General features: G+C 49.7%; 1 protein-coding gene across 1 annotated transcript in view; it reads left to right on the top strand.

The window, feature by feature from the left end:
* Window positions 1-4,378: 4,378 nt before the first annotated feature.
* Window positions 4,379-25,084, top strand: part of GALNT15 (polypeptide N-acetylgalactosaminyltransferase 15) — a 38,330-nt gene continuing 17,624 nt past the window's right edge. Inside the window, exons 1-3 of the mRNA XM_032631499.1 lie at window positions 4,379-5,583; window positions 21,338-21,504; window positions 22,907-23,111. Coding sequence (XP_032487390.1) covers window positions 4,907-5,583; window positions 21,338-21,504; window positions 22,907-23,111 — 1,049 coding nt within the window. The 5' untranslated portion in view covers window positions 4,379-4,906. The remainder of the gene's footprint in view (window positions 5,584-21,337; window positions 21,505-22,906; window positions 23,112-25,084) is intronic.

Below are 25,084 nucleotides of genomic sequence, written 5' to 3'. Positions count from 1 at the left end.
ACCATGCCACCTGCAGGAGATGCTTGGATCCTCTCCCCCTGTAGTAGAAACCCAGGCTGGACTTCAATCACCAGCGTCTGCACCTCTTTGTCTGAGGACTTCCTTTGGCATTCAGTGCCTCTGTCTGCTCCCCAGCAGGCCCTGAGTGCCCCTCCCCAGCAGACCTCAGCTGATGGGGGGTTGGTATATAAATACCCCAACCCCCTCTCCCTTGGTTGTGATCACCCTGAGGCGTGCTCTACTGTGGCTCCCAAACAACCCCAATGATACTAAGCTCTAGGTACCCACAGTGATAGCTGCCCCGATGACATGCTCTTCAAAGGCTACCTTCCCTTCCCTATCTCTCTTCCCCTCTCCCCTCCATGAATAAACTATTTGTTCATTTTATTTGCGCAGTAACAAGACTTCGTAGGAGTGATATTCTACAAAGTTGCTATGAATACTGAATTAGCAAATACAGAACCACTCGCTCCCTGGTCTTCTGGTCAACCAGCCAATACATAACCTTGTTTTATATGTTTATGTTCAAAGACACCTTAATATACTTAATATATATTGTGGATTCATTAACATTGAACTCATGGCCAACAGCACCAGAACTTAACGCCGGAACGAAGCTCATCTAACACATGCATTTTCCCCGTAAGGCTCATCACAGCCTCCTACGCTTACGACCCTAGACAGCACTTCAGCACTAGGCTTGGGGGCCATTTTGAACAGCAAAGTCACCAACACAAAGCACAAAAAAATGTGTAAACATAGCACTAGATAGAACAGGATACTTGTTTATAATACGAGAGCTGGAACAAGGTCAGAGTGTCACCTGTGTGACCTCGGCTGGGAATGTGCGCATCACATAAGTCAACATTTTTGCCACTCCGCACTCGTCCACAAATGATTGTGAAAGTGACACAAGTATTCATTTCGAGGTTACAAATAAATTGTAGCAAGTAGGCAAATTCACAAAACCAGAACGCATCAGGATCAACTATACCCCAGACCCCGCTACTAGGGGACTCCAAATGAAGACAACATCACAGAAGTGCTTTCCTCCTCAAGTAATTCAGAGGCAACCGAAAGCCCTGGAAGAAATATAAAACAATAGTTTCAGGAATTGTCCTTAGGTAACAGGGAGAGCAATCCCTGAGAGAGAGGAAACAAATGAGGTGAGACCTGTGAGTGTGTTGCCTGGAGACCGTTTCCAGGCTACAGTGCAGGAAGGGGATCCCAGGTGGAGCGGGGTGTGGCCCTGACTTGAGGAGATAGAACTGGGAGACTGGGGAGGCCAAGGGGGTTAGAGCATGCAAATCAGAGGCCTGGGGAGCAGAGAGCTACACACAGAGAGCTCCGGAGATTTGCAAGGATCCCAAGTCTTCACAGGAGCTCTGATCAGAACATGCCTGTGGGAAAACAACTCAAGGCCAGAGAAGGAACCAGCTAAAGGAGCAGAGGGAAGACGCCTCAGAGCTCACACAGGGCGGGGAATAGTCAGTGCTCCCACCAGCGAGAGTGGAAACTCCTAATTCATGGGGCGTCAGGCCAAGTACTCAGAAGGTCTTGCTTCAGTAAGTGGGGGGAAATTGGCCCTTAGCTAAAGACTGCTCAAAGATCAAACCATTTGACCTTCCAGAAAAAAAGCTCAACAATATGTATAGAAATACGAACATATCCGATATCCAACAAGATAAAATTCACAGCACCTGACATCAAATTTAAAACGACTAGGCATGCCAAGAACCAGTGAAAGATGACTCACAATGAGCAAAATGAATAGAAACAGATCAAGAAGTGACACGGATGAGTATCTTACTCACCGAGTATTGAGAAGAGCCATGGAGACATGGAGAAAGCAGAGGGGAAGCAGACAGACAGTGCCACACGTGGATGGAGGGGTTCTGATGGGAAGAGGTGGGTTGGGGAGCTCTCCCTGAATAGGCGATCTTGGAGTTGACATCAAAGTGGGGAAGTGAACCATGTGGCTGGACTTCTGGGGAAAGAGCCATCAAGCAGAAGAAAGGCCAGGTAAAGGCCCTGAGTGGGGACGAGGCTGGCAAGTTGGAGGCCAGTGTTACTGGAGAGGATGGAGGAGGGCGCTCTGCCCGAGGGTGGAGACTGTGCACCCTTAGATCTCCGAAAGCTTCCTGGAATCAAGACTCTCCATCCTATCATCCTCGTTAACCCCCAGATGTCCTTACGTTCTAAACCACATCTCCCAGAATGCCTGCCTCTTAAACCTGGAAGTCATACAATTCCCATCCCCAGGACATCCTGATGTGGGATTTGGAAAATACAGTCCAATATGGCAATTCCTGTGAGCTGTCCATTGGGCGCCGCGCTGGACTGTCGAGAACAATCGTTTAGGACCCACTCTTTCACCTCTGACTCTGAGTGGCTTCAGGGAAAACAAATGTGAACACACACACACACACACACACACACACACACACACAGGCTGGAAGCAGCAACTGAATCCAAAGGAAAAACATTTTTTTTCCCCATGAGATGTTTATGCTCACAATTTAAGATTAAAATCAAATCAGAAACAATGAGCGATTCATCCAGGAACCCTGCAATGACAGCCCTCCCCACCCCACTCCTGGTTCCTCTTTAGACATCAGGATGGTGGCATCTCATGGTGCCAGCTACCCACCCTCCATCAATCAGGTCCACCTGACGCCCGAGGCCTCTGAGCTCGCTGGCTCCCCTCCTCTCTCCCGTCTCCATCACTCCCTCCAGGATCTTCAGGCACCATCTATGTGCTGCTGGCGTCTGGCTGTTTATCTTCAGGCCAGACCTGTCCTCTGACCTCCAGCTATCATATATCCCCATGCATCCATATATCCAGCTGCCCACCCTTCCCCTCCCCTTGGCCGTTGAAACGCCATCTCCAGCTATGCGTGTCCCCAACGGAACCACTGCTTTCACTGCCCTCTCCATGCTCCCAGCCTTCCCCATCTCCCTTGACGGCAACTTGATTCTTCCAACTGCTCAGACCAAAAACTTGTAATCATCCTTGACTCATCTTTCTCTCACACTGGACGTTAATTCACCAACCAATCGTATAGGTTCTTCCTTAAAATGCGTCCAGAAGCCGAGCACTGCCCCACCTCCAGTGATGCCCTTATCATGTCTCACCGCAGTAACACCTCAGTTGGTCTCCCTGCTTCTGCCCTGTTCTCCCCAACTGTCTAACCTCAGCATAGCAGCCAGAGTGGACCAGTTAACGTCCGAGTTGACTGTGTCTGTCTTCTGCTTACAACCCTCCAAGGGCTCTCATCTTACTCAGAGGAGAAGCCAAAATCCCGACCTTAGCCCCCCAAGGTCCTAAGTAATCCCCCCTCTTACCTCTCTCATTCCATTCCCACCCTGCCCACTCTGTTCCAGCCACACGGGCCCTCTGAGGGTCCTCAAAAGGCCGGGCATGCTCTTGGTCGCGAGACCTTTGTACTTGCTGTGCTCTCTGCCCCAAATGCTCACCCCACTGAGCTGCCCAGGCCTCCTCGTTCACAAATGCTTCTGAGAGCCCTTCCCTCACTCAGTGTCAATTGTGAAGCCCAGCCCTTGTTCCCCAACCCCTTTCCCTGCTTTATTTTTCTCCTTAGCCCTTATCACTGTCTCTCCCACTGTATATTTTATTTTTTTATTATTATTTTTTAAAATATTTATTTATTTATTTGGTTGTACCGGGTCCTAGCTGCGGCAGGCAGGCTCCTTAGTTGTGGCTTTTAGGCTCCTTAGTTGAGGCATGGATGTGGGATCTAGTTCCCTGACCAGGGATCGAACCCAGGCCCCCTGCATTGGGAGTGTGGCGTCTTAACCATTGCGCCGCCAGGAAAGTGCCTCCCACTGTATATTTTAATTATCTGTCTGTCTGTTTGTCTTTCCCACTAGAATGTAAGTTCCACGAGGTACACATTTTGCTGTTTTATTCGTTGCTATACCCCCAGTCTCCGGGATAGTTTTGGCACATAGTGGGTGCTCATCAATATTCATTGGTTGAATGAAGGACATTTACAAGTGAAGGAGCATGCCCCTCTTCTTCTGACTCCCCACCCCCCACCCCCAGCCTGCTCAGAGGCCAGTGCAGAGCAGGCATTCAGGTGCTGTTGTGGGCAGGAGGAGCTTGTGACAAAAGCATCTCCCCCAGCTCCACTCCTTTTCAGAAGGTTGAGGACGGTGGTCCTCAGACCTGTCGGAGGCTGAGTGTGCAAATAGGCAGCGAGCTCCCTGCATTTCCATCCCAGGTACAGCCTTCCGGAAATTAGGAGGGAATATTCTTTCCCGCCCCTTTGGGTGGGGAAAGAAGCCTTCCTGTGAAGGAGATTCGAATCAGAACTCCTAGGATGTTCCTGTTGGGTTTGGTCCTAGCGGTGACGGCGTTTGTTTTCCCCGGAGTCGGGTTCCTCCGGTTGCGCAAAGCCTGGGAACAGTGAGGGCATTAGGACCACGAGCGAGGCGCACGCCTGCGGCGTCTGGCAGAGCTTCTCGGGCCGGCTGCGCGGGGAGCTATGTGTGAAAGGAAATTAGCCTGCTGCCGGCTTCACATCTGTTGAGCTGACCCGACTTGCAGGGTCCAAAAGAGGACGGCTGTCAGCTTTGACAGACTGAGGACCCACCGGCTACCCCCAGACATCTCATAGCAGCCTGACAATTCGTGCAAGGGGGGGAAGCGAAACACGTGGGACTAGGACCCCTGAGCAGAAAGGAAACATTATTTTGCCCAAAGAGGAAAAGGGCATCAAAGGGTGGGGGTGGAGGGAGGCGCAAACAGTTCAGTCTGAAGTCCCTGTGAACGGGCTTTTGGAAGGCAATTAAAGACGCCCGCTCAGAGAGGACCTGGGCTGGGACTTGGGTCCGTGGCTTTCTGATTGTAAGTGGAAGCCGGTCTTACACACGCTGCTGGCAAATGTCAGCGGGGGAAAAAAGGAGCAGGTTAAGTGACCGGCAGATAAACCTTCCAGGTGGACCCAGGAAGCCAGGTTCTGCTGCCAGCTTGGAGGAACCAGGAGCAGGAGGAAACAGTGAATTTGAACATGACCTGTTGCGTTTGGCAAGTTCCAGCCACATGCTGGTAAGGAAGCGATGCAGGCGTGGACCTTGCAGGCTGCAATTCTTGCTGCTGGGATGTGTGTTGCTGATGCTGGCCGTGCTGCACCCTCCCCTGCCTGCCCTTCCCCAGGCTGTCCCAGCTCAGGTCGCCAAGCACGGCCCCGAAGCCGGGTACCGGCTGGACTTTGGGGAATCCCAGGAGTGGGTGCTGGAGTCCAAGGACGAGGACCAAGAGTACGGCCCTCTGGAGGGTCTGCCGCCCTTCATCTCGCTGCGGGAGGATCAGCTCCTGGTGGCTGTGGCCTCTCCCAGGGCGAGAGGGAACCAGAGCCAGGGCAGGAGAGGTGGCAGCTACCAGCTCATCAAGCGGCTGAGCAGGAGGCCGGACGAGGACGCCCCAGAGAGGGACTGGGCGGCCGAGGAGGAGGACGCGGGGGCATCTGAAGAAGAGGCGCTGACCTCGCTCAGCCTGGAGGAGGCGCTCAGTGCCCGCATCCCCCTGCAGAGGGCGCTGCCGGAGGTACGGCATCCGCTGTAAGTAGGCCCTTGCTTCTCCTTCCCCCGTTCCTGGAGGGCAACCAGCATACCCAGGGATGCAGACTTTCTGCATTCTGCTTCCACTGCCTCAGGGCAGCGCTTCTCCACGTGTGGTCCCTGGACCAGCGGCGGCATCCCCTGAGGACGTGTTAGAGATGCAGAGGCAGAAACCCTGGGTGGGGTCCAGCGATCTGTCTTTAACCAGCCCTCCAGGGGAGAACCACCGTCCTAGAGACAGAAAAGGAGGAACCCTTCCTTGTCCCTTCTCTTCCCGTCCTGGGTTCTAGTCCTTCTGTCTCTGTGGATTGTCAAACAGCTTTATCTCTATAACCCAGAGGGGCCTAGGGTGGATGTTCTCCAAGACGCTTCCAGTTCCAGCACATTTTAATAGTATGATTGTTGGGTTTACTTTTATTTTGGATGAAGGTAACAATTGCAGCTAACCTTTACGTGTCTCTTGCCATGTGCTTGACTTTAATCAAAGAGCTTTTCTTGTATTGACTCAAAAATCCTCACAACTTATAAGGATGGGTGCTAGCACTACGATCATGCCTATTTTATGCGTATGAAAATGAGGCACAGAGAAGCCAAGTGACTTACCCACGGTCACACAGCTAGTAGGTGCCAAAGCAGGGATTTGCTCCAAATTGCCTGCGTCCCCCATTCTTCGCCCCCTTCCTTAGTCGGCGAAACTAAGGGGACAGGTCCAGGACCCAGGATCTAGAACACTGCACTCATGCAGCCTGACCTGGCAGGGTGCCCCCACCCCCAGGAGGCAAGCTGGGAAGTAGGATGACATACAGGCTGTGCCCAGGGAAACGGTGGGCTCGTCCTGCACCCCCTGCCCTCCCCACCATTACCATGGCGGGTGCAGAGGAGGGGTCTGGTTACCAGCATCCAGGAGCAGGGCAGCTGGGTAGTTGGGTGACTAGGTCCCTTCCCTATAAGCACTGCTCTTCCCAGAGCCCAGAGTTTCCCGGGAAGCAAACCCATCCTCCAGCCCTCTGGGCGGAAGGATTGGAGTGAAGCAGCAGTTGGGAGCCGGACCACTTACTTCTCAGATCCCTAATGGGGCTCCTCTGAGCCTGGCCACTCAGCCACTCGCCCTCAGGGGCATGCAGGTGCAGTCGCCTGGAGGGTGAAGCCTCCTTAGACTGTGTACCTCAGAGTCTCACCCATGTCACCAAAGCCCCCAGCCCTGATGCTCCGACTCCAGGTCTTGGCTGCAACAGCTCTTTTCAGGCAACTCCCAGACCCATCCAGGCCCCGCCCCCTCATCACAGGTTTGTGCTCTCTGCAGCCTTAATTCGTAACACTCATGACAACCGAAGCTAAATGGTCATTGATGTATCCGTTTACTCAGTGCCTGCTTCCCTTGCCATGCAGTGAACCTGTAGTCCCAGCACACAGTAAAGAAACGATTGCTGAATGAATCGATATATCGTTTTCCATTTCTTTTGATACATCTTTTCATTGGCCTGGAGCAAGGACGTTTTACCAACCAGACACACGGCCTCGATCAAGAGTCTCTGGCTCCCAAAGCTGTGAGTGTGTGTGTCTCTGTGTGTCCGCATCGTGCAAGTGTGGGTGCATTGTGTTGTGCGTGTGTCAAATGGATGCTGTGCATGTGTGTTGTGTGTAGTGTGTTAGTGGTGCCCGTGTGCCTGGTGCCTGTGTATGCTGTGATGGGATGTGCACAGGTGCGAGCTGTGTGGTGTCTTGTCATGCGTGCATGTGTGTTGTTGATGTGTCAGTGTTCATGTGTGTATGCATCGTGATTGCGTGACACGTGCACGTATCTTGTATGTGGTGCACATGGCATTGTGCCTGTGTGTGTTGTTATGTGGTGCTTGGGCTGTCTGTTTTTGTGGTACGTGTGTCATGACTGTGCACATGTGTGATATGTATGATGTGCTTGTGTGTTTTACCCATGCGTTGTGTAAATGGTGTGACGGGCACGGGTGTATTGTGTGTGTGTGGTTCATGTGTGTATGTTATGCACGTGGCGTAATGGGCACCCCTACTGTGCTGTGTGCATGTGTGTGTGCTGTGATGGGCGGCTTGTTTGGCGTGTTTGTGTGGTCCGCGTACGTGCGTGTTTGTTGTGAGTGTGCTGCACACGTGCACTGTGTGGTGTGTGCTCCTTGTGTTATAAATGTGTTGTGCAAGCGGTGCGTGTGTACTTTTGCAAGTGTGTTGTCTGTGTTATGCTTGTGGTGTGAAGTGCATGGGTGAGTGTTGTGCATGCGTGTGCATGTGTGGGTACACTGTGTCATGCGTGTGATGTGCACGTGTGTATGTGCATGTGTGCACCACTTCTGTGTGTGCCTCCTCCAGCCAGGGTGACCAACTGGTTTCAGTTTGCCTGGACTTTCCCATCACAGTAACCCCTCGGTCCCAGACTAACCGGGCCGGTAGGTCCCGTTCCCCCCCGCCCCCAGCTTGGTTCTGTCCGGCGGGATGTGGCGCCCTCTTCTGGCCGCAGCCTGTCCCTGCAGCCTGAGACCCCAGACTCCCCTCCCCCAGAAGCACACGGGCACTGGCACCGCCCCTTCCTGGCAGGCTCCAGGATGCACAAGGGATTCTCTGCAAAGTAAGGCCCCAACCCTCCCTCCAGGGTGCCAGGATTCTCCTTCTCCCATCACTTTATTTATTAAAAAACATTTTTTTCTATTGGAGCATAATTGCTTTACCATGTTGTGTTAGTTTCTGCTGTACAGAAATCCGCTATATGTATACATATATCGCCTCCCTCTTGGACCTCCCTCCCCCCCATCCCACCCATCTAGGTCATCACAGAGCACCGATCTCGGCTTCCTGTGCTTTACAGCATGTTCCTGCTAGCTATCTATTTGACGCATGGTAGTGTATATATTTCAATCCTAATCTCCCAATTCATCCCACCCTCCCCTTCCCCACCCCCCACCCCTGCCCTCCGTGTCCACATGTCCGTTCTCTACTTCTCCGTCTCTATTCCTGCCCTGCAAATAGGTTCATCTGTACCATTTTTCTAGATTTAAAACTGGGCCCAAATACAACCCATAGAAGAACAGCCATTTCTTAAGCACCTACCCTTTGTGTCTGAGGACACTCTTTATGCCCACCAGATTGCATAGAGCCTGTTTCTCAAATTTCGACATGTATGCAAATCGCCCCAGGCATCTTGTGAAAATGCAGAGTATGTTGGTAGTTGGCCAGGGGTGCAGCCCCAGATGCGACATTTCTATCAGGTCCCAGCACTGATGGTCCAGAGACCACAGTTTTGAGCAGCAAGGGACTACATCATTGGTTCCCAAACGTATGTGCATGTTAGATTCCTGCAGATTGTTTGTTTAAAATGTAGATTTTTCAGGGCTTCCCTGGTGGTGCAGTGGTTGAGAGCCCGCCTGCCGATGCAGGGGACACGGGTTTGTGTCCCGGTCCAGGAAGGTCCCACATGCCGCGGAGCGGCTAGGCCTGTGAGCCATGGCCGCTGAGCCTGCGCGTCCGGAGCCTGTGCTCCGCAATGGGAGAGGCCACAACAATGAGAGGCCCGCATACCGCAAAAAAAAAAAAAAATGTCGATTTTTCAGACTCCATCGCTAGAGACTATCGGTGGCTCTGAGTTGGAACCCAGCGATCTGAATTTTTACAAGCTGATACTAGACAGTTTGGGGAACCACTGGTATAGTTGGTGAGTGGAGAGGTAGTAGGGTTCTGGAAGTTTCCATGGAGGAGGTAGTTCTGGGATTGGAGAATAGAGAAGAGAGGCAGAAAGAAACACAGTCCCCTTCATGGCCCAGGGTTTTACACTTAAACGCAAATGTCAGGTCAGCCGTAGCTGGCTGCACGCTACCTGCCTATGCCAACTTATAACTTGTGTTTACCGTTTGGCCCATGTTTCCCTGGTTAATATGCCCGCAACTGTGACTAAATCATACGCCCGTAGAACAGTGGGCCTGGGGTTGAATTCTGGACACCACCCCTTACTGTGTGACCTTGTGTAATCACTCAACCTCTCTGAGCCTCGGTTTCTCCAACTGTAAAATGGCGATGATAATAACACCCTTGCATAGGGTTGTGGATCAAATGAGATGAAGTGTGTGCTGATTCCCCCCCCCGCCAGTCCCCCCTCACAGTGTTCAAGTCCAAACAGAAGATGCCCTTATTGTATTCTCTAGCATAGGACCTAGGAGTGAGTTGTAAAGACGGAGGAAGATTGGAGCGGGCCGCTGTGGGCCTTACACCACTGTCCTTTCTCTGACCCATGAGTTATTTTCTGCCCCTCCAGCTGCTAAGTCATCACAGATTTGGCAGCACATCAGAATTACCTGGGAAGTCATAAGAAGGACTCCTGCGCGGGTCCCACTTTCAGGGATTCTTATTTAGTTGGTCTGGGGTGAGGCCTGGGTGTCCCCTGGTAGTTCCAACGTGCAGCCAGGGCTGAGAACCAGGGCTGCGAGGCACCAGGCACTCCCCCACCAGTGGGGGGAAGTAGGAAGGAGCATCTCCTCCTCGGCTCACCCCACCCCCCTCCTGCCCCAGAGGCCCCTTTGGCAGGAGCTTTGCTGTCAAGCAGGAGGGGTGCTGCAGTCCACAGGGTCAGGTCAGTTCCTGGTGGGCAGCGAGACACCCCAGGATGGCTTTGGCACCTGGGCTGCAAAAGAGAGGAGAGGCGGCTGACAGGGCATCATCAGTAAATCTGGGGGAGTGGGCATGCCCCTTGGGGAGGGGTCAGTAGCCTGGGGCAGAGACTGGGGGCTGGAGCCCAGCTCATCCCCCTCCGGCAACAAGAGAGGGAAAACAACCCAGTATGTGTGGGACTTGGCCAGCCAGGTGTCGAAGGAAACCCACAAGCACCAAGCCCCCGAGGCCAGCGTAGCCACGGCCGGGAGCGGCGCCTCCCTGGATCTCCACCCTGGATCCGGCCCCCATAGTGGGGTTGTGGTATAGACAGAGCTGAGTGTGACTCTTTGAGATCGAATGCACTTATGGTGCCCTGTGCAGTGGGGTCTTGTCTTGTGCTTCGGGCCAGCCTCGGGGGTTAGATCAGAAGTGATCGACCTGCATCTAATCTTTTTTTTAATTAATGGGGAAAGCTGCTGTTATTTACTGCAGTGCCACTCACAGTGTGGGCCTCAGACCTGCAGCATCAGAAATGCAGAGTCTCAGGCCCACTCAGACCTACTGCTTGAGAAACGCTGTTTTTAACAAGACCCGCAGGTGGTTTGCGCTCGTGTTAAAGTTTGAGTAAGCAGATGAGGCCTACGGCTCACAGCCCTGCCTGCATGTGAGTGCTTTGTGAATCATCGCGGCCAGGCTCCCCACCCGCAGACCAACCAAGCAAAATACAACTGACCGGGACTCGCTCTCTAAGTGATTCTTGTGTGCAGCCAGGCCGGGAGCTACCCATCTAGGTCCTCTTAGGTGAAAAGGAACAGAGACACTCACGTGAGTGCAGGTGGCAGGGTTGCTTCGAGACTTCCCAGGGAAGTAAGGAGCAGGGACTGCCCAGGGAAGACTGCAGGAAGTGCAGGAAGGGGACTCACGGGTCACAGTGCTTCTGGGATTGTGCCTTCCTGATGTCCTCTGGCAGCTGGAGGCCCGGCACTCACTCCTGTTGCAACTTCCCTGCTGAGGTCTTGTCCTCTACTCAAGCTGTCGTCTAGCACCCACCTGTATCAGCATCACCCGGGAGCTTGCTCAGTAGAGATGCAGACTCTCAGGCCCCACCCCAGACCTCCTGGATCCCAAATCTGCATTTATGGAGATGCCGGGTGATGTGGGTACCTGTTAATATCTGAGAAGCGCTGGGCTACCTCTTGGCTTCTGCTGCCTCATCGTTGGCTTACTGCCCATTCTGTGACCTGCTACCAGCTGCTGACCCTCGCTGTGTGTCTGAATATCACCTTGAGACCAAGGATCGGTCTGGGGCAGCTGGCTATTCTCGGGGCAGCTGTCCCTGTTAGGCGGAGCTCTTGCACCAGGAGCCTTCAGTGTTCAGACCAGAGACTCCTAGTCGGTACCCATCTTTAGTCCAGGACTAGGGAGCCAGGATCAGAGCAAAGCCAAGGATGCCTGGAGCCCCTCAGAAGGAGGCTGGGAGAATTCAGAGGACTCCCACAAAGAGAAGGGGATTGCATGCACCTTGTGTGACTTGTCTCCACTGTGGTGAGTGACGGGCTGGCAGCCTCAGCCTCACCTACAGGCTCCTGCCCTTCCACATTTCTCTCTCATCTGTAAGCTCCTTTGTCCATCCTTCTAAGGCATTGTCCACAGGCTGTATCTCCAGCCGCTCTATCCCCAGGTCTGGCCTGGAAATTGGTGTCCCCAAGATGAGCTCTACCAATTAGAGACACAATGGGCTGAATCTCGGGGTTTTCCCAGAATGCAAGAAATTGGTATTATTGTCCTGTGTCTATAGACAGCCAGCCTATACACCCCTTGAAAGCAAGAACAGTGTCCACCTTCATTCATTGAATAATTATTTGTTTAGCGACTATTGAAAGTGAGAAGGTGAGCAAGCCCCAGCCCCACCCCCAAAGAGCTCAGGGTACACTGAGGGATGCAGAGAAGTGACCAGCTGTTACATCACTGGGCTCAGGACTGAGACAGGGAAGCCCATCTCAGTGGGGGGCCTCTGCTGATTTGGTAGGAGCAGGGGGTCAGTCACTCCAAACCAGCTTTAGAAAACCCGGCAGAAACCTTTCTACTCTGGCCAGGCAAGGGAAGGGCAGGAGAGGGTTTGTGTCACAGCCAGGCCATCTGGTGCACTGCTGTGACTCATTCTCTTCAGAATCAGCCTCCAAATGCATGTTCTGAGTTCACAGGGGACCCTGGAGCTGCATGAAGTAAGGGCGTGCATCTGTGTGCAAACACAGATGCAGACTCTCCTGATCTTGAAGTGTGAAGACATAAAGTTTGCACTCATTGAGCAGCTCTCCTGGGCCTGAATGATCCCTTTTAATCCAGGCGGCAGCCGTGGGCTGGAGAAAGGTCTCAGACTCCCTGTGCTGGCTAATTAAGGGATATAAATAAATAACAGAGCCAAGATTCAAAGCCACATTGATTTGATTCCAAAGCCCTGGGTCTTTCCTTCCCCACCTGCTGCCACTCAGAAGATGGACAAATGAGGTCAGGGTGGGCTTTTGGATACTTGAGTGATGTATACAAACTGAGACCGTAAAATATTCACCAGGTATATGGTTGAAGGACAAAGAAAATGCCTCCATTATTTAATAATGAAAACATGGATTTCTTCTTGGATCGCTTCATGAGTACCTGGTGATATTTGGACACTGCTTCACAATGTACAAGAGCTGTTTCTCTGCCCTGCCTCATTCACACCCCCCAGCAAAGCCGTGGCACAGACAGAGCAGGAAAAACATCCCCACTTGACAGAAAGAACCCAGGTCGCCAGGGGAGGGAAGCGACTTGCCCAGGGCCCCTGCGTGGACCACTTACCTTTTGCTCTCTTGTTTGTTTACCTACCCACTTTATTCCCTCAAAGGATTTGAAGATACATTATGAAATACAAAATTGCTATTAATATCATGTTTAGTCAGGATAAAGGGAAGTATACTTTAGAAAATCTTTCCTTCCTTTCCTGGTACAGGCCAATCCCCTTCCCACCTCCAGGCCTTAGCAGAGGCTGTGACCTCTGCCAAGAACACCTCTCCCCTCTCACACACCTTCCCTGACTGTGTCCCACCCACTCTCAGGTCCTGGGTTCAGTTGTTGAATAATTCTGTGGTTTTCTGTTTAATAGGATATAAAGTCCATGATATCAGAGACTATCTGAGTTTGGGTTCCCCCAAAGCAGACCCTAAGGACAGAGAGTTGTTTTGCAGGTGTTGCCTGGGAGCCCTGGTAGGGAACAGCCAATGAAAAGTGGGTTTGCAGGCAGTTACCTCTGCAGGCAGCTAGAGTTCAGCCCTGGGGGGAACCTGGAAGACAGCATCTCATTATTACCCACCCCCACCCTTAGGGTCTGGGTTGCTGGATATTAATACACCAACTCATTTTAGTCACTGACTGAGGGCAGCAGCTCCCAGGGGTGGAGGGAGGTTACTCTCCACCTCTTCGAGCTTCTCTGGCAGTCAGAGAAAATGCTCGGGCAATTGGAAGTCAGGCTGTGCTGTATTACATGATATCCCCGAGGGGATATGGGCAGGGCACCACAGATTCTGCTTCAAGGATTTTATCTACTTAATTCATCTTCCAGTCCTCACACATAGTAGGTTGTCAGTCAATATCAGTTAAATGACTGGATGGAGAGATGGAAGATCAAGATCAAAGAGAAAATTAGAGTGAAAATAAGCAACCAATGACTAAATATCCTAATTCCTTACTCTGAGCTTCCTGGCGGCCAAAGTGAAAAAGGAAACTCGATAAGTATCATGATCCTTGTTGCTCAGGAACAGGAAACACACCAGGTCCTCAGAGGAGGAAAAGCTTTTCCTGGCACTTCTATCTGCCAGGAATTTCCCTCTAAAGTTGCATGGAGGGGATAGAAAGTGCTGGAGGAGACAATTCCCCTCCACAGGTGTTACAGAGACTGTAATGCAAAGCAGGCTGTCCTGAAATGCCTTCATGTACTGTTCTCTGATCAACGCTGAGAGCATGGTGTCAAGCAGAACTCCACAGAAGCAAATTTCTAAGGCAGCCAAGACAGTGGGATCAAAGTAAGTTGCTTTCTGAGGACTTTACTGAATCAGTGTAGACAGTTCAGAGCTTGTGATGAAACCAATGGATTGCATGTTCTTCAAATAACGCCCCCCCCATCACAGTCACTGTGATCTGGACATCAGAACCCAAGCCTTATGACTCTGAATCCAGAACATTCTATTAGCACTTCAGTCCAAGATGGGGATATGTATATACTGGTCAAGAGCACAAGGTTTAGAGTCACACTGACCATCAGCAATTTGCTGTGCAACTTTAAGCAAGTCACTTAAGCTCTCTGGACTCTAATTTCCTCATCTTTAAAACGGGACTGTGTATCCATTATCTAGTGCTGCACACACACGACCTCAAAATTTAGTGGCTTAAAAATTGGACGTCATAAAATTTTTAATTTTGTGCTTGAAGAAAGTGAAGACACAATCCCAGAAATGGTAGAAAATATTTACAAATTATATATCTGATTAGGGATTTATATCAGAATATATAAAGAACCCTTACAATAACAATAAAAAGATATCCAACTTAAAAATAGGCAAAGGATTAGAATAGACATTTCTCCAAAGAATACATAGAAAATAGCCAAAAAGCACATGAAATGATCCTCAAATCATTAGTCAGTAGGGAAATGCAAATCAAAATCACAGTGAGGTACCATTTCACCCACACTGGAATGGCTAAAAAGAAAACCCCAGACAATAACAAGTGTTGACAGGGATGTGAAGAGGTTGTTGGTGGAATGTAGAATGGTGCAGCTGCTTTGGAGAACAGTTTGGCAGCTCCTCAAAATATTAACCATAGATTTACCACATGACTCGGCAATGCCAGTCCTAGCTCTATACCCAAGAGAATTGGAAACATATGTTCACACAAAAACTTATACATGAATGTTCACAGCAGCATTACTCATAATAGCCAAAACTGGAAATACTCAAATGTCCGTCAACTGATGAATGGATAAATAAAATACAGTCTATTCAAACAATGGAACATTATTCATCAGTAAAAAGGAATGAAGTACTGATACATGCTTCAACACGATGAACCTTGAAAACATTATATTAAGTGAAAGAAGCCAGATGCAAAAGGCTGCATGTTATGTGATTCCATTTATATGAAGTTTATAATCTTTAAGTAGTCCTCTAAAATAACTCTACTTCTTATCCTCATTTTACAGATGAAGAAATTGAGGCCTAGAGAGGTATTCAGGCCCTTGGGAGGCTTGCAAGAAATAATAATAACTAGCATGTATTGAACTGTTACTTATGAGTAAGGCACTGCTCTAAGTACTTTGTATGAATTAACTCATTTGATCCTTCCAACAAACCCATTTCACAGACGAAAATTACTGAGGTTAAGTAAAATGCATGCTCAAAAAGGACATACTGGAATCAAAAGTATTTCGAAAAATAACAATTGATTACTACAGATGTGACTGGTTCTGCGGATCTGGAAATTGTTGAAAGTAAAGATGGTTATCAGAGAGCTCATGTCGCTTGTCCGAGTCACACAAGGACAGATACAGGATTTGAACTCAATGCCAAAGCTTGATGACACATACGGACTCTTCCTAAGATGCCCTGAACTGTCACGGTGTTTGAGCTCTCACGGTATCGCATGTCACACACCCCTTCTCCACGCTATGCTATCACATGGGCCCATCTGCCTATCCCTACGAGACCCGGTGCTGCGCAGGGGCTGATGACCACCGACCGCAGAAGCCCAGGCATGTATCCAGAGCCCTTCCTTCCACGGGGCTCTACACAGCCTGCCCTGCCCACAGGCCCCTGCGCCTCCTCACCCCGCCCCCCAGAAACAAAAGAATCAATCCTGGTTCCTCTGAAGAGCATCTCCCTGGCCCCGAGACACAGGCTTCGCCATCCTCTGTTGACGATACTTAGCACCGCACTCAGACCGCGGTGAGAGCACTGGCCTTCTCACAGGAGCCCATGGCGCTCGGCCCTGAAAGACCACGGTACCGCCACGGCTATTTCCAGTTCACGGCCCCGGGCAGTTCTGTGGTTGCCTGAAGAGGTGTTCCAGCACCACCTGTTTATGTCTTGGAGGCCATGTGAGCATCTTTCCACGGGGCAGGTGAAGGGTCCTCTCGGAGCTGGTGCCAGGACACCTGCCTCCGTGGCTCAGGGAGGTACAGCCCTTGGCCTTGGAAGAGCTTCCAGAAGCCCATTTGCCTTTCAAAGTCCTCGCAGCCTATTGAGCTCATCCCAGCCTTGCCTGTCATCTCTTCACCCACCTCTCTCACCAGGAAGAGAGAACACAGTTCTATGCATAAAACCTAGAAAACCCTAGTGGAGGGAGAGGAGGGGAGTCCTCTGAGATTCTCTTTGAAACCCCTGCTCCCCTGGTTTGTACTCTTCCCTTCCCCCTGTCCCATGCATAGAAGAGTCAGCAACACAGAATTTCAAGGCTGGAAGAGCCTTGGTGATCCATCCTGCAGTGATAATACATCCTCTGATCATGGCAGTGAATACTTACGCAGCGCTCAGTGCCAGCACCGTTCTTAGTGCTTCGTGAAAAAGCCATCTCATCTTCACAGCAGCCCTGCAACATGGGGGCTACTGTCACCCGCCTGCAGAAACCAAGGCCCCAGGAAGCCACTTTACTTGTCCAAGGTCGTTTACACAGCTAGGAAGTAGCGGGGCTCCCGCATCCACAGCTGAATCATCTCTGCATCCTCACAGGGAATGTCCTGTGAGGCCAAGGAGAGAAAGTTGGTTGCCCGGGGGCCCCAGCTCTGTAGCCCGGCAGGAAGTTCCCCCGTCTCCTGACTTGAGGAGAGTTAAATATTGAGTATATTACCCAGAGAAACTCAGGGAGCAGCAGGGGGGAGATTCAAATCAAAATTTGTCTGATTCCAAGTCCAAGCTCTTTTGACCACCATTCTACAAGGACACATGGGTGCACACAGACAAAGACACACAGACACACACACACAGAAGTGTCGTCTTCTGTCCATATATTCTATAGATTGGGGTGGAGAAGGGGCCAGGCCCCGGGGAAGGTATGGCTGTGTTCTGCCCTGAGGTGATGAACTTCAGTCCCTCTGAATCTGCACCCATGGGCATCCCATCTGCAGACCTCCTTGTCCCCAAACTCCTCTCCTGTCTGACCTGGAAAACAGCCAGCCTCCGAGCAATCGCCCAAGTAATGTTTTTGGGTTTTTCTGTACTCACTGAGTCCACTGAGGCAAGATTTCTTTTCAACAGCCATTGGAGGTCCCCATCTCTAGAACCCCTGGATCTGCCAATACGTACAACCACACAGGAAATGGAGAACACACAAAGGAAAATTTGAACCTGTTTGTTTGTGAGCAGATCTAGAGCAGTTCTGGGGGCAGAGTGGAACTTCTCGAACTCGGATAGACTGCAGGAGGAAAGCTCCACCAGGGCCTGGGGTGAGAGGAGGGGCTGTGGGGTGGGAGAGAGGGAGGGTAGAGGGGGTCGAAGACAGTCGAGAGTGCAGCGTGCGCTGGGGCCTCTCCGTTATCGTCCCAAAACTTCATGGGAACTGGTTCCACTTTGGATGTGTTATTTGACCATCCTGAAATCAAGCTGTAAAGGTTCATGTATAGTATAGTTCATTATTTTATTCTTCTTAGGGATGCTTCTAAGGACACTGTCATCTCTTGAGGGAATTCTTTCTAAAGTCCATAGGAATTTCTTTTAGAAACTAGTGCGAGGTGTAAAAACTAGTGAAATCTAAATGAGGTCTGTATTTGAGTTAATAGTATTGAACAATGTCAGATTCCTGGTTTGGATCATTGTGGATCATTCGGCAAAGCTGGGTGAAGATGACACGGGAACTGTCTGTACTATTTTTGCAACTTCTTTTGAGTCTTAAATGATTTCAAATGAAAAAGTTATAAATTGTAAAAAAAAAAAACAGTCTAGAAAGAACATTGCTTTCCCTAAAATATCTGGTATGTAACTTTTCTGATGGTAATAATTCTATTGCAGAACAAACCTCCCATTTTACTTTGGCTACCAGGAAGCTCAGAGTCAAATTTTAGATTCTCTCTAGAAATACCAAGGCCCTTTTGACCTATGAATGTATGTTCTTTCTCCAGATGTTGACTTTCTACTTGTCAGCTAAAGAAAAATGCACAGCCTAAGAGTTGCCAGTTATGTTTTATTTGGGAATCTTACTGAGGACCATAGCCGGGGAGACAGGCTCTCAAATAGCTCTGAGGAACTGCTCCAAAGAGGTAGGGGAGGATATATAGGAGGTTTTGCTGAAAACAAACAAACAAATAAACAGACAAACCATGGAGCTGAACATCAAAAGATAACTGCTAGCATACGGTATTTGTCTTTTTCTTTCTGACTTACTTCACTCTGAATGACAGACTCTAGGTCTATCCATCTCATTACAAATAGCTCAATTTCATTTCTTTTTAAGGCTGAGTAATATTCCATTGTATGGAATTTAAGGGAAAAAAATGTCATGAAGAACCTAGGGGTAAGACAGGAATAAAGACGCAGACCTACTGGAGAACGGACTTGAGGATATGGGGAGGGGGAAGGGTGAGCTTTGACAGGGTGAGAGAGAGTCATGGACATATACACACTAACAAACGTAGTAAGGTAGATAGCTAGGTGGAAGCAGCCGCAAGGCACAGGGATATTAGCTCGGTGCTTTGTGACAGCCTGGAGGGGTGGGATAGGGAGAGTGGGAGGGAGGGAGATGCAAGAGGGAAGACATATGGGAACATATGTATATGTATAACTGATTCACTTTGTTATAAAGCGGAAACTGACACACCATTGTAAAGCAATTGTACCTCAATAAAGATGTTTAAAAAAAAAAAGATAACTGCTAATCACAAAACACAGATATCTCAAGTTAATGATTTTAGTGCTTTTCTACGTAAGGGAAGATGCAAAAGTCTGGGCTCATTGAAATTATTCCTTAAATAAGTATCTTAAGTATCCTCTTTTTCTGCATCCTGAATCCCCTCAGGGTGCATTGTGGGTGAGGGATGCACTGGCTGTTGGCTTGATGGCTACAACGTTCTTTTCTTTTTACTGGAATGGCAGGCGACATTCTTTGTCCGCACACTCTTACTTCTATTTCCCTACTCTTGACTTTTCAGCCTTATTTTTTCTTTTACCATTATTTTATGGTACTTATTTCTTGAGAGTGACTTTAAATACTTTATGAAAAGAAATAGTGTATAAATAAGGAAACAATAAGACAGTTGTCACAGCTACCTTATGAGATGTTCATGCGCTTTTTTGTTTAATTATCTAAGATTTCTGTTTTACCATTAAGTTAAAGAACTTACCTAGTATCAATCCTCCACCACATAGGATTTTGCCCAGAGAGTCACGGGCAGGTTTCCAGAGTGTTGAGAGCTCCAGCTTTGGCTGGGAGGTACCCGGCAGAGAGATGTCCAGCTGGTGAGCAGCTCGGGCTGACCCTTCAGGTGGCATCTCCCATGAGCAGATTCTAAAGGCAGAAAGAGAAAAACAAAGAGTTCCTCACGAGGGAACCCTCATAAGGCTGTCAGTTGATTTCTCTACAGAAACGTTCAGGCCAGAAGGAATGACAAGATATATTCAGAGTCCTCAAGGGGAAAAATCTGCAACCTAGGATACTCTTCCCAGCAATATTATCATTTAGAATAGAAAGAGAGAGAAAGAATTTCTCAGGCAAGCAAAAGCTAAAAGAATACAGTAATGCTAAACCTATCCTAAAGGAAATATTGAAAGGTCTTCTCTAAATAGAAAAGAAGTAAGAATCTATAGGAAAGAGAAAATCACAGTTGGAAAGTAAATCATTTAAATAAGCCAGTACACAGATTTTTTAAAAATTTTCTGTTAAAGCAATCATAACCACAATGAACAGCAAAAGAATGAAAATGAAGATGTAAAATCATAAAATCATCGAAATCATAAAATATGAAGGAGAGTAAAGAAATATAGATTTTTTTTTCTAGAATGTGTTTGAGTCTATATGACTACCAGTCTAAAGCAATTAGATATAGGAAGATGAGTTAACATACTTGAAAAACAGGGTAACCACAAATCAAAAATATACAATAGAGTCACAAAAACCAAAAAGAAAAGAACATAAGCATAATATAAAGAAAATCATCAAACCAGAAAAGGAAAAAGAAAAAGAAAGGGACAAAGAAGAAATTTAAAATCAATGGGAAAACAAGGTTAAAATTGGCAATAAATACATATCTATGAATAATTACCTTAAATGTCAATGGATTAAACGCTCCAATCAAAAGACACAGAGTCGGGCTTCCCTGGTGGCGCAGTGGTTGAGAATCTGCCCGCTAATGCAGGGGACACAGGTTCGAGCCCTGGTCTGGGAGGATCCCACATGCCGCAGAGCAGCTGGGCCTCTGAGCCACAACTACTGAGCCTGCGCGTCTGGAGCCTGTGCTCCGCAACAAGAGAGGCCGCGATAGTGAGAGGCCCACGCACCGCGATGAAGAGTGGCCCCCGCTTGGCACAACTAGAGAGAGCCCTTGCACAGAAACGAAGACCCAACACAGAAAAAATAAATAAATAAAAAGACACAGTCTCGAAAAAAAAAGCCTACAGTATGCTGCCTACAAGAGACCCACCTTAGGGCAAAGGACACGCACAGATTGAAATATTGATTAACATGCATTATGTGTCAGATGCTGTACTAGATTATAGAAATACACAAATAAAGAAAATAGTGTCCCTACTCCTAAACCGATGATCTTTCATGTTCACAGGACAATTACTCTGTACCTCGTCCTGTTTAAGCCTCACGGCAGCTCTAAGAGGTTGGTGATATTGTCATTCATTCCCACTTTACAGATTAGGACAGTCATCTGCTGAGAATGGTGGTAATACCTCTCAACTGCTACGGGAGAGGCGTGGGTTAACATTGTAAAGAAGCTCTCAGAACCCGAGTCCTGGGAGATAGTGGACAGCACTTCTGTCAGGGTGTAATGGGTTCTCTTTACGTGGAAATTCTGAGAAAACCCAGAGAGAGCCGGTGAGTTGGGAGGAGAGCCATTGGCTGAAGAAGCCCCAGCCAGGGCCTGCCCTTCCCCTCAGCGCCCTGCTTCTCTTCCCTGCAGGTGTCTGCAGCAGCGTCCCGGAGACAGCCTGCCCACAGCCAGCGTCATCCTCTGTTTCCACGATGAGGCCTGGTCCACCCTCCTGAGAACCGTGCATAGCATCCTGGACACAGCGCCCAGGGCCTACCTGAAGGAGATCATCCTGGTGGACGACCTTAGCCAGCAAGGTGCCCGCGGGCTTCCTCCAGGTTCCCTGGGGAGGGCCTGGCACCTGGGGGGTTCCCGTGCACAGACTGGGGTTTGGAACCTGTGCAGGCAAGGTTCCCCAAAGCAGACCTGCAGATGGGATGCAGGCGCAGGTAACTCATTAGTGAAGAGCCCCAGGGGCACTGCTTCTCTGTGAATACCAAAGACCTATTCTGCTCGTTGAATCCTCAGATGCAGAACCCTCAGACACAAAGGGCTGACTGTGCTGTCCTTTTATATAAGGCACTTGAACATCTGCAGACTTTGGTATCTACGGGGGGTCCTGGAACCAATCCCCTCACCCAGATACTGAGGAACGACTATACATTGTTCTTTCCATCTCCACTAGTTTGCTTATCTGGGGGTACTCAGCATGCCCATACACATAGCATTTCTGATCTTGAAGACAAAGCCTAACAAACTTGTCTCATCCTGTCACCTCTATAGATTGTCATTCCTAAAAGAACGTTTAGACTTTTGGTCTCCATTTCCTACCTTCCATTTTCCCTTCGATGCACTGCATTGCCCAGTCACCGCTACCACTGCAGTGAGACCGCTTCGGCCAGGGCCACCAATGACCTACTGGCAGTCACATGAAAGGGACCCTCTGTCTTTGACTTCCTTGACCACTGTGTCTTAGCTCAGGTACCCTAGAAGCAGAGCCTGAGATGGGGCCTCATGTGCATGTGATTTGGCGGGGGCGGTGCCCTCCGGGGAACGCTGTAGGGGAGTGGGGAAAGCCGGAGAGGCAGAGGAAGGAGCTGAACTTAGATGTGGCGTCAGATGAAGTTCAGCCACAGCCTGATCCCAGGGGGAGCCCTGCAATGTAAACTGCACCTCAGCATCCGTCTTGCCTTGAGGCAAGGGAGCGGGCTTGGTACCCTGGCAATGGCGGGTCATTGACTCTGGCACCTGGGGTGAGGGGTATCATTCCGCATGACTCCCTGCCACTTGCAGGACAGGTGGTTCCAATACTCTAGGGCACATCTCCAGGGAAGGCTGCTGATTGCCGTTAGCAGCCAGCCCACAGCAGCTGGGCACGTGCAAAGCAAACCAGATCAGTAAAAGGAATCTCAGGGCTTCTGAGTAGGGCACTGGCAGTATCTGCTTCAACCTCATTGCTTCATTTAGAGGATGTGAGCGAGTTCTCTCCTCTCTTAGTTTTACGACACCATTTCTTTTGGTGTTTACTGGAGAGAATCCTGACCCACCGAAACTAACGAAGCATTTTACACCTTCACAACCACCACCACGTACGGGCTGCTCGGGACTCTTGTGCTCGCCACAGCTCCCAAGGTAGACCTGTTGACGATGATCCCGGTGAGGGTCATCGCGATCTCGTGGGCTGTGGCGTCTGTGACCCCACTGTCCTGTTGCTTCCAGGACAGCTCAAGTCGGCTCTCAGCAAGTATGTGGCCCGGCTGGAGGGGGTGAAGCTGCTCAGGAGCAACAGGAGGCTGGGCGCCGCCAGGGCCCGGATGCTGGGCGCCGCCAGGGCCACCGGGGACGTGCTGGTCTTCATGGACGCCCACTGCGAGTGCCACCCGGGCTGGCTGGAGCCCCTCCTGGCCAGAATAGCTGGTGACAGGTAACTCACCCCCGGGGGCTGCAGAGCAGGAGGTGGGAGAGGGGGAAACAGTCCACAGCCTCAGCCACTCAGAGGACACCCACCCATCACTGCCTGTGCTGACTGCCAGCTCTAGTGCCCAAGCCAAGGAGTAAGAGTCATGGCCAGAGGAAAAGGAGAATTTCCAAGGGGAAATGGGCAACACCCTCTTAGAGGTATTCCTGGCTCCAGAGGCTGTCAAGAGGCTCAAGAGCTGTTTCCCACTTGAAGACTGGTCTGGGCTCCTGTCTTAGGAACACCTAGTTCTTAAGGTTACCTAATTCTCAGCCGGGGCTGGGCCTGCTCCACAGGGAGAAGCAAGGTGGGGCAGGGAACAGAGAACCTCCGTTCGAGGGCGTAAATTATGGAAGGCAGTCTGAGGAATCCTGTGTGTGTGTGTGTGTATGTGTGTGTGTGTGTGTGTTGAAGAGCAGCGAGCGGATCAAGATGCCTCCAGCCCTGCAGAGGGAGCAGCCTTCCTCCTGTCTGATGCCCACAGGAAACTCTCCAGCCTCCATCCTTCTCCACTCCCCTCAGCAGGCAGAGTCCTGGAAGGGCCAGCGTCAGTCTTGGGGTCGCACCTGAGCAGCAGAGCTCTGGGAATAGGGAATTCAGAGCTTTTTGCTTCTCAGTATAATATACTTCTCACAAACACGGGGAATTTGCGTGAACTTCCAAGATGACTTTGTACGTTGTAGAGCTGGAGGAACATCCAGGCCTGGGGAAAATAAAGAGTGGGTGAGATGAACTAGGGTTCATTCTTCCTTGCGGTAAAAAGTTTGGTTGGTAAGTTTGCAACTGCAGGTAGCTTTTGGCTCTCTGGACAGTGGTGCCTTGGTTGACCTCACGTATTTCAGTTAGCTGGTGTTTGTTGATGGCTCCATTGAAACCCAAACGCTTGACCTCCTGGAGCTTAGAAAGGCTTAAGAGAGGATCGATCTCGTGTCTGCCTGAGAGTTAAAACTCAGTTCACAAGTGACAGGTTGATGGAGTGAGCCCTCTCCTAACTCCTTCCAAGTCAGACAGGGAAGCTTTGCTATTTTGTTTTAAGTGAAGTCCAAGAGCACCAGCTACATCTGTAGGTTCGAAACACAAAGCTAAATATAAGATTTTTTTTTTAACCACCTTTTTTCGAGTCCCTAGGCTGTAGTTACTTCCTAATTCGGCCCTGGTTGGGCAGCCACTATGGTCCATGGGAATGAAAACCAAAACAAGGAAACATCTTTCACTTCATTCATTGACATTTTATTCTTATCTCTATCCAAAATGTACTCAAGGAGGCTTATGATGAATCACTTACGTATCTGGCTAAAATAGAAGGGAAAGGAGATTTCAGAAAGGAAAAGATAGTGTTAGAAATCGGGGATAGGGACTTCCCTGGTGGTGCATTGGTTAAGAACCCGCCTGCCAATGCAGGGACACGGGTTCGAGCCCGGGTCTGGGAAGATCCCACATGTTGTGGGGTAACTAAGCCCGTGCGCCACAACTACTGAGCTTGCTCTCTATAGCCCCTGAGCCACAGCTACCAAGCCCGCGCGCCACAACTTCTGAAGCCCGCACGCCTAGAGCCCGTGCTCCGCCACAAGAGAAGCCACCACAATGAGAAGCCTGCACACTGCAACGAAGAGTAGCCCCTGCTCACCCCAACTAGAGAAAGCCCGCATGCAAAAACAAAGACCCAACACAGCCAAAAAAAAATAAAGAAAGAAATTTATTTAAAAAAATAAAACATACAGGGAAATCTGGCAAATTTAAGTTTAAAAAGAAAAGAAAGAAATCGGGGATAATACAGTTATTAGAAGTGAGCTTTACGTATGACTGAGCCTCCAGCAAGACAGAGTAAAAAGAGAAATTTGATGAATTTTAGGGTGATCGTTTTCTGATGAACAGGGACGTACACCTTTTATCAAGAAGGACACAGCTCAAAGGTCTGGGATGAATTGATTGTGTGGACG

The sequence above is a fragment of the Phocoena sinus genome, chromosome 4, assembly GCF_008692025.1.
Source record: "Phocoena sinus isolate mPhoSin1 chromosome 4, mPhoSin1.pri, whole genome shotgun sequence".
NCBI lineage: Eukaryota > Metazoa > Chordata > Mammalia > Artiodactyla > Phocoenidae > Phocoena > Phocoena sinus.
The sequence above is the reverse complement of the archived record's forward strand: the minus strand, read 5'-3'. Positions and strand labels throughout refer to the sequence as shown.